At 46.5% G+C, this 9936-nt stretch overlaps 1 protein-coding gene across 1 annotated transcript in view; it reads right to left on the bottom strand.

The window, feature by feature from the left end:
* Positions 1-6: 6 nt before the first annotated feature.
* Positions 7-9936, bottom strand: part of LOC110001500 (RNA binding protein fox-1 homolog 2) — a 48183-nt gene continuing 38253 nt past the window's right edge. Inside the window, 7 exon segments of the mRNA XM_065964442.1 lie at positions 7-514; positions 685-719; positions 721-789; positions 3295-3337; positions 5360-5506; positions 6045-6105; positions 7727-7814. Of these exon segments, the coding sequence (XP_065820514.1) occupies positions 403-514; positions 685-719; positions 721-789; positions 3295-3337; positions 5360-5506; positions 6045-6105; positions 7727-7814 (555 nt within the window). The 3' untranslated portion in view covers positions 7-402.

Genomic DNA, 9936 nt, shown 5'->3' with positions numbered 1-9936 from the left:
AGACAGAATCGGGAATGACATGCGGGGGGAGCCACAGGCGGGATTCAAACCCGGGACGCCAGCTCGGAGGACTACTGCCTTGGTACATGGGGCTTGCAAACTAACCACTACCACATCCTCCTCGCTCTTAGTCTGATCGGGAAATAAACAATCTCGAATATAAAACATGCAGTAAAAAGTAACAGAGCAGTGTTGCTCATATAGCGGTCGTTGTCAACAGACTGTTGCCATGGAGACAGGACGGACGAGAAGCACTTTTCTTCTAAGCGCACAAACGCTTCATGTAAAAGCTCACGAGCACGAGGGCCACGGGGCCTTAAGGTCACAAATGTGGCAATGTGTCATACATATTTTTAAAGGCAGATTAAGTGTACTGTCCCTTTAAGAGGAAAGTGTTACACGCTAACTACTTCCTGTTTCCTTCACGGTTTTACTCACCATGGCTCCGACTCCGTAAGCAGCAGCAGCTGGACTTAAAGCGTGGTAGGGGTCTGTGGTGTACACACGGCCATAACTGGAAACACACACACACACACACACACACACACACACCAGGTTATTCACTGAACGTCTCTGCAGATAATATTCTCCTGACCTTGGATTCCTCCTTACACTCTCTGTCTCAATGTGTGTGTGTGTGTGTGTGTGTGTGTGTGTGTGCTGCGTGTTCTGGGTTGACCTCACCTGTCACTGTAGGCAGCAGCAGCGGCGGTTGCTCCGGGTTACAGCGGCGGGCTGAGCATAGCGATAGGCAGCAGCGGCGGCGGCAGCAGCTGCAGGATAGCCTCCCTGTAAACACACACACACACACACACACACACACGTCAGAGATTAATCACAGGAGGATCACACACCTGGGTCAAGGTGTGTTTGATTAAGGGGGCGGGGCTTATATAGAAATGGAAAATACTGACGAGAAACACTTCAACGTGATAATCAGACACTAAGATTAGTGTTTATTTTGAATGAATGTGATATTTAAACTATAGCTGCCAAACTATTAACTCTTTAAGTCCTCATTAATCGTGTCTTCATTTACAAACATCTGTCTTCAACGTTTCTGTGAACATTTTTTTAAAGGGGACATATTCTGAAAAATCCACTTTTAGTGTTTGTGAACATATATCTGTGTAACCTGAGAGTCTACTGACCCACAACATGTGAAATAAACCATCCAGTCCTTTGTTTGTGGTCTGCATAAGTCTTACAACACAGAGAAGCTCTGTTTCTAATGTGCTCTCCTTGTGATGTCACAGTGGGATTCTTGTGAAAAATTTCTGGGGGCTCATTACATTTAAAGAGACACACACACCAAAACGGAGCGTTCTGAGAGAGCTGGTTTATACAGGGTCACAAACCTCCTCTGGTGCTTGATTCATGTTATATTCTGACCAAAGCACAGAACAGATGTTTCATTTAGACCACAGGGGACTGTTTGAAAAGGTGGAGGAGGAGGACTGTTTGAAAAGGTGGAGGAGGGGACTGTTTGAAAAGGTGGAGGAGGACTGTTTGAAAAGGTGGAGGAGGGGACTGTTTGAAAGGGGGAGGAGGACTGTTTGAAAAGGTGGAGGAGACTGTTTAAAAAGGTGGAGGAGGACTGTTTGAAAAGGTGGAGGAGGACTGTTTGAAAAGGTGGAGGAGGACTGTTTGAAAAGGTGGAGGAGGACTGTTTGAAAAGGTGGAGGGGGGGACTGTTTGAAAAGGTGGAGGGGGGGGGGTGAAATGTCCTCTTTAAAGTACTTGCATATCTGAGTCTGAGTGTGTGTCAGTATTTTGCATTTCTATTAGAGGAGAAGGAGGTGTGATCTGAAGAAGGTTTAAAGAGAGACAGAAGACAGAAGTGGAGTTTGGGGGAGGGGGGTCGAGTTAGATCGTCATATAAAAACTACGGGAGGAGGGAGGGGGTCAATTAAATATCCTCCACACATAAAGACATCTGATTGGACAGATTAGTGAGGAGGAACACCGGCTAGAAGAAGTTCAGATGTGTGTTTTCTGGAGACGGAAACAAAGAGAGGGAAGAAAGAAGCACACACACACACACGAACACGCAACGAACACGCACGCACGCACGCACGCACGCACGCACGCACGCACGCACGCACGCCTGAAACTCCGCCCTCACACTGACACCGCATGCACCGCCCAAATTAAACCTCCAAAAGTAAAAAACAAAAGACACAACACAGCACCAGCGCGGCGCGATCAGAAACAGAAAACAGCTGAGCATCCTGGGAAACAAGCATCAGAGGGAAGAGAGAGGGAGCAAGGGCTTCTGGGTAAGCAGAGGAGGGAGGTCAAACAGTTTGTCTGCATGCATCATGCTGTAAAAACAACCCTGGAGGGGTCAGGGGGCGGGGCAGGGTGGTAATCTAGGAAGTGATCATGTTCTCTGTCTCAAGTTCCCCGGCTCAGAGTGGCAGGACTTTTGCTGAAGAAAGATGGCCGCCACATTTAAAGCTGCAGCTTAAAAGTCAAATTCTCCTTGTTTGGTGTTTTGTTCTAAACAGGGACATCAGGTGTGTTGTCATTAAGTTAAGAGTGAGACACCGGCCTGAAGCTAACATGCATTCTTAACGATCTGATCTCAGGTGAACAGCTCTACGATCATCTGCTCATGCCTGAGGATGCATGTTAAACACCGGGGGCGTAAACCTGGACTCTCACTGCATTCAGGGGGTTTCATTGAACAACAAAGCCCGTCGCCACCCGTGGAAAGAGGTGCAAACATTTCAGTGAGTTAGTAGGAAAACAAAACTTCAAAGCAGTGGTAGTTTTTAAATTTCTTCTTCTTCAGACGTCTAAAAGAGAATCAGAGGAGGTGTTACAGTCACAAAGAAAACACACTGTGGGTTTCGGTTGACCCTACCTGAGGCAATCTGGGACTAAGGACTGAGTCCTGAAACACTAGTCTATAGAGAGAACAGAAACAACCGGTGTCAACCTGGATACACACACACACACACACACACACACACACACACACCAACAGTGAAGCACGCTGCCGAATCCGCCCACAGAGCAGCCCTTACTTACACGTGTGTGTCAACCCAATGCGACCTGTTTCTTACCCTCTTTTATCATCTTCTCATGAGATGGCGTTTGTTTTCATCATGTAGGATCTTTTTAAACAGCGAGTGGTTTGTTGTGTTTGGTTCGGCAGGCAGCTCTGTGCAGCGCATGACCGGACGCTCATGCAAAAAAATCAACAACCCCAAGAGGAGGAAAAAAGAGGAGCAGGAGAGAGGTGTGAGGGAGGAGGGAGGCGTGTCTGTGGGAGGTGAGTTTACTTACATACAAGTCTGCAGCTCCGTAAAACCCATCCTGATACACCACACTGAGAGAAGAAGAAGAAGAGGAGGGGGGGGGGGGGGAGAGGGAGGGAGGGAGGGTGCAAACAGGGTGGTGCACAGACCCCAAAACCAGTGAAACAACACGGCAGGAAGAGGAGACAAAGAGAGAGAGAGAGAGAGAGAGAGAGAGAGAGAGTTATTTCACACCCATGCAGCATGCAGAGGAAATACAACTTCCATCTAAGCTCCACATAACAGTAAAAATGCATATTTGTTGCTATGGAAACAGCGATGACACATCACAGTGCGAGTAGTCACGGACTCGATCTTGTTTAACTTTACTCCCCCCAAAAAATGTCTTCGTTGTTGAAGCGGCTCTCTGGCGTCTCCGATGGTCGTCATTTCTGGTCTTTCATCAACATATATAACTCTACACTGCCCCTAGTGGTTTATATCCACACTGCATCTCGCAGACGTGTAAGCGTTAATCTTAGGACGTGCTCCAAAAACGCTGCAGGATACGCAAGGATGATGTGGTTAAAAGCAAGTGTTTGTACATCAGACAGTGTGCAGGAGTTCACCTGTAACTTCTGATCATTTAAAACCAGAAATCACTCAACTTCTGGGCGCCTATGACTTCTGTTTCTGTTGCCATGGTGACAAAACAGGTCTCGATATTTCATATTTTTTACCAGGGTTTTAAAGGTTTGTCTGATGGACTTCAGTGGAGCAAACATGGAGAGGGGTATTTCCTGCGTTCCCTCCGATTTCATCTTGTTTATTTCATTCACGTGTAACATGTCATCACAGCCGCGGGCGCCATTAACCAATCGATTCTGCTTTGATGTGAATACAACGGCAGTCACAAACCCATTAGCCAATCAGCACGGCACAGCAACAACATGCACAATACACACATTACAAAAACCAGTTCAGGAGAGAATCTGTGCAGGGCGACTGTTTCTGCATTATGACTGCATGCTCTCTCTGTGTGTGTGTGTGTGTGTGTGTGTGTGTGTGTGTGTGTGTGTGTGTGTGTGTGTTGTGTGTGTGTGAGTGTGTGTGTGTGTGTGTTTTTGTTCAAATGGGCCGATGCTTCTCTCTGTGTGTTTATTCAAACCCTCAAATGGTGCAATCCCATTAGTGCGTCACGCTCGGCTGAATAGCTGGCGAGCTGACTGACAGAGCCGGCGTGCGCTCTGAGGGGAGCGCAGTGCGGACCACGTTGTGAGTGTGTGAGCTCAGCTGAGATGAAACTGAGAGCTGGTCAAACAGTGCGCAGAAAAAATCTCCTCGACGAATCCGCCAGGGTACCGAACAAAACACGTTCATGTTGACTTTGTGAAGGTGTGAAATGAGTTTAATAAAACGCTCAGAGCAGAGACCGGGGGCGGGCTCAGAGTCGGGCTGGGCGATAACAAACATCCTGAGAGAGGAAGAGCGACGGAGTACACGTCCATAGTGATGATAAGAGCTGAATTTGTGACGCCATAAATCGATCTATCAGACGAGAACACTTGGAAACAGAGACCACGGCTATGAACATCTGCAAATGTAGAATTTCCTTTCTGATTATGACAGCAAAGTTTTGTGGTACCCTAACCCTAACCCTGACTGGGCGGAGTCTGGATTTTAAGTCAAGACCACCACTGATCGGCTTTTTGTAGTAAGTTGATTTTTATCCTCCGGTTGCGACCACATCCTTTACCGGTGTTACAGTCTAAGTGAGGGGAACGCCACGGTCCTGGGTCTCGATCCCTAGATGTCTAGGTCTGGCCTCGGTCTCGCCCAGTTTTTGGTCTCGACTCAGTCTTGGTTTTGATCCCTAAATGTCTCGGTCTTGACTCTGAGCACTCTGGTCTCGGTTAGTGTGATCTTGACTAAACCCTATTACACAGTATCACAGAGGTCCATGCAGCCTACTTCCTATTGCAAACCGTAATGGACGTAATGGTCGAGGGGAAATGACCTCTCAGATCATAATGTTCCTCTCACCGCCCCAGCACGAACTCAAAGTCTGAAAGTCACTAAAGCCTCTATAGTAAACATCGGGGAATCTTTCTTACCCGGGGTAGGTAGGGATGGCGGGCTGAGGCACGGCGGCCCGCACGGCGCTGTACACGGGTCGGCCTCGACCCCGGAGGTGGGCGCCGCGAAAAGCCGCAGCTGCTGTGGTGGCTGCTGCTGCTGCAGACGGGTAAGGGAACCGGGGACTAAAGATGGAGAGTTAAAGGAGGAAAACGTTGAGCCTGTTTGAGGAGCAGAGAGAGAGATGTGATGAGAGGATGAGCAGAGAGAGATGAGAGAAGAGAGAAGGAGAGAGAGAGAGAGAGAGACGAGAGAAGAAGAGAGAGAGAGAGAGAGAGGGGAGAGAGCGAGAGAGAGAGAAGAGAGAGGAGAGAGAGAGAGAGAGAAGAGAGAGAGAGACAGAGGGAGAGGGAGAGAGACAGAGAGAGAGACAGAGAGAGAGACAGAAAGACAGAGAGAGAGACAGGAGGAGAGACAGAGAGAGAGACAGAAAGACAGAGAGAGAGACAGAGAGAGAGAGGAGAGAGAGAGGGAGACAGAGAGAGAGAGACAGAGAGAGAGAGAGAGAGAGAGAGAGAGAGAGAGAGACAGAGAGAGAGAGAGAGAGAGAGAGAGAGAGAGAGAGAGGGATAATAATAAAAGAGTTCAGAGCAGAGAAACACGAGCAGTGCATTAATATGAATTAAAGATTCAGACTTTTAAACAGGCTGCAGAGACGGGGACTCACCTGCGTACAGCTCGGGTCCGTACACCGCCCCCATCATAGGACTCAGCTTCCACCCTGCTGAGAGTCACGCAGAGACGACGTCAGTTAATAATAATAATAATTTATAATTTATAATGAACATGAACACACACATGCACAAACAGGATCCTATGAACATGCATTAATGGAGAGGTCTCAGAGTGAGGCGGCTGCACACAGCGAGCGCTCCAGAGTAGTGCTGGGTGATATGGCCTTAAATTTGATATCACAATATTTTTTTGCCTAATGTCGATATTCGCTATGACTCGATATTTATCGTATTAAAGTTTATGAATGTAGCCTATAAAACTGAATCTCCACTGTATAAACAAAAAATATCACTGGCTCAGGAACATTACTTTGGATTCAAAAAATAACAGTCACCAATTTACTCTTGAACCATTCTGATGCAAAAGTCAATTATAACTTTTATTTAATTAATTGAGCTCTAATTATAAACATATTGTGTATTTTTCTTATATTTATGTGCTTATGTTTATTCACCATGCTGTAAAAGTCTACTTAATGTGATATTAATATGAGGCTGTGATAGAGCTGGAATCTCTCCTTCTTTCTTCTCTGTGAGAAACTCTTCATCCTTACATCTTTACTTTAGGAGCTCTCTTAAGGGCTAACATGTTTTGTGAATAACTTTTATCTTTAGCAGGATCTAGTCTTTAACTTTAACGTGTTCCAGCTCCTCCAGCTGTCTGTCACTGTGGATCAAACTTTTCTCTGTTTTCGTCCTGCTGTCACTCTCAACTCTTCAGGTGATTTTTTCTCTTTGAATTCTGATTTAAACTCGGCTTTTGTCGCGATCTGACGGTTTTAAAACCATTTTACCAAACGTGTGTTTTAGAGAAAACCTGCTCTAAGATCTGTGTGTGAGTGAACAACTTGAGTGTAGCAAGCACGGTTGTGGGAGGGACAGCAGTGAAGCCTCCAGCTGAACGTGCAATCAGCTGGACTCTGTCAATCCTTCATCCGGGTCAGCGGGACACTTATAATGTCGAGCTCTGCGTTATGAAGCTTTTTTTGGAAGTAATTCGTCCTCGCTCGCATCTTTCTCTTTCTCCTCCGTGTTGGTCGCTTATAAGAGCGAGGCTCCTCAGCAGCAGGAGTGAAGTCTCCTCCGCCCTTTCGTCTCCGAGAAACAAGCGCTGCTGCGGAAATCTTGCGGAGCAACGAAATATCGCAAGAAACTTTGAAGTAGTTCAAAAACTAAAATCGATGTTCCCTTTTCCATATCAAGCATTAATTAAATATCGATCCAATCGAGCTTCACGATATATCGCCCAGCACTACTGCAGAGCAGTTTTGGGGTTTGATGCCTTGCTCAAGGGCACCTCGGCAGTGCTCAGGAAGTGGACTGGCACCTCTGGCAGCTGCCAGACCAACTTGAACCGGCGACCCTCCAATTCCCAACCCGTTGGTAAAATACAAAACACAGCTAAAAATAAACAGCATTAAATGTTCCGTCCTCCTTACATAACGCTGCGTCTGCTCCCTGCAGCAGCACCCGCACTGTGAATTCTAACCTGCCTGTGTGTACCTGAGCTGTTTTCTTTATTAGTCGGGACATCGTTGGTTGTGTGTGTGTGTGTGTGTGTGTGTGTGTGTGTGTGAGTCAGACAGTGTGTGTGTCGGTTGTCGTGGTTACCATAAGGCAGTGTGCTGAGGGCCTCTCCGTTGGGGTAGGGGCTGACCATTTTCTTGTTGGTCATGACTCTGGCGGTGGCGTTGTTCACCTGAGGGCGGAGGAGCAGACGGTCAGACACAAACACACAAAGAAGCAGCAACATTTGAAACATAAAAAGTCTGATGTTTGGGATTATTAAGGAGAAACACGGATTTATGTGCTCGTGTTAGAGAGATTAAAAGTCTCAGAGCTTCTCTGTGTGTTTTAACTGTCACTGAGAGATCACAAGTTTCATCTCTGTCTCGTTTGATTTGTGTTTGTTCATCCTGTACAGTCTGTTTCTTTAATTCAGTTTCTGTTTTGTCCATGTTTTCCATCCTCCTGCTGCCTTTTCTGTTCTGCATAAAAACTCTTTGTAACTGCTTTAGAAAAGTGCGATGCGATGTCGTTAGTTCTGTTTTTATAACCGACATATTATAAAATTATTTTGCCCCACAAATCTCAGATTTTAATGTTCTAAATATCATCTTAAAGGCACAGAGTAGACTTAAAGCTAGCTGTTAACCAATCATGGTAAAGCACGGTCCAACTCTGACTCCTAGTGTTTAAAATGGGTACTGCAGTCTAAATTCTAAACTTTCTAGCGAGCTGTCCCCCCCCTCCTCTCTAGAGTGGATGCTCACTCAGGTCACCATGTGGTGGACTCTGAAGCTTCAGTGTTTATCCAGCTCTGCATGGGTCTGTAAACCTTTCTGTGTTCTAACCTCTCTCCATTTTTCAAAAGCATCTCCAATATTGATCCTAGTTTGAGCACGTTTCTGCTCGTGGAGCTTATTAGAAACATGCAGAGGCTTTTTAGGTCGGGTACAATCACTTCTATCTGAACCACTTCTCTTGACCGCTTCCATCGCTGCAACACCTGTTGACCTGATAACTGCTCTCATATCTGGCAAACCGAGGGGCGTCCAAAACGGCCCATGTCACAAATAGGTTTTGTGCAATTTAAGCAGGTTGCAAGAGTTCCTCAAACATCGGACGCCTGGGACTTCCATTTTTGTCGCTGTGTGGAATCAAACATTTAAAAATATTGTTTTGATTCTGATATTGCGACATCGCTACCGGTGAGTAAACTTAGTATTTGGTTAGAGGAAAGGGCGTGACGTTAATATCTGATCCCTTCTATGCAGAAGCTCCAAATGAGCAGAACATCAGCGGCCATCATGGCAGGGGAACTTTGGCTTTATTTTTTGCACAACAGGAGGAGGAGGAGGGGGAGACGCTTCATTTATGTGTCTGTATTTTATGGTGCAGGCTGTTTAGGGGGATTTTCAGTCATCGTGCAATTAAAGGAAAGTTACCCAGCAGACATTTGGTGATTCATTGTGGAGCTGCCACGGCTGACAGCGGTTATGTTGCTGCTGCGGCTGCAGCTGTGATGACACATAAAAACAGGGGGGGTCGTGGGGGGGGGAGGCAGAAAATAAGTGAGCTGTGCTTGTTTTGGGCATGCACAGCACAGGTGACAGTACTGTGGACTCCTTTCTACTCTTGTTAATGTTCATGGCGGCGGATATTTCGGTCTCATGCTCTGGTTTTGGATCGAAGATGGCTGATAATCTTCTCTCTGAGCTTCAAAGGCCTCGCACTCGGCTCCCTTCATCTCTCCTCATCTTCCTTTGATGGGCTTTCAGAGAACGAGATTGTGTCTCGGTAATAACCCGGACTGTCCGAGTGTGCTGTCAGAGCTCCTCATCTGACTGTGTGCTGAGCTACAGATTAATGACCTTTTTGGCTGGATGAGGACTGAGTGTGTGTGTGTATGTGTGTGTGGGAGTGTGTGTGTGTGAGACAGGGGAATGAGAGTGCACACACACGCTGCCCTCTCATTCAGGAGACCATTAAGTCCTCGCTGCCTCTCAGTGAGTCATGTTCTTTATCCGTCGAGCTCCATTCAAATGGAAATCAGGTTCACCACATTTTTCCCTCGTTGCAAATGACGAGGTCAGCAACAAATAAGTGAATCAATTAGCTTAGCATAGCTAGCTCTGTGACGCAACTGACCGCCAGTGTTAATGGAGAAAATCCAGTTAATAAATCAAGGTGATGACGACTTTCTCTGTAGGGCTGTGGGTCGCTACAACAACAGAATTTAACTCAGATCTGATGCTAGTAAAAAGATTCTAAGATTCTGGTCCTGAATGCTCTGGATTTGTTTGGACCAGAGAAGGTAG

Source organism: Labrus bergylta, chromosome 16 (assembly GCF_963930695.1).
Source record: "Labrus bergylta chromosome 16, fLabBer1.1, whole genome shotgun sequence".
NCBI classification, from domain to species: domain Eukaryota; kingdom Metazoa; phylum Chordata; class Actinopteri; order Labriformes; family Labridae; genus Labrus; species Labrus bergylta.
Note: the sequence above shows the minus strand (reverse complement) of the source record. Positions and strands in the feature narration are given on the sequence as shown.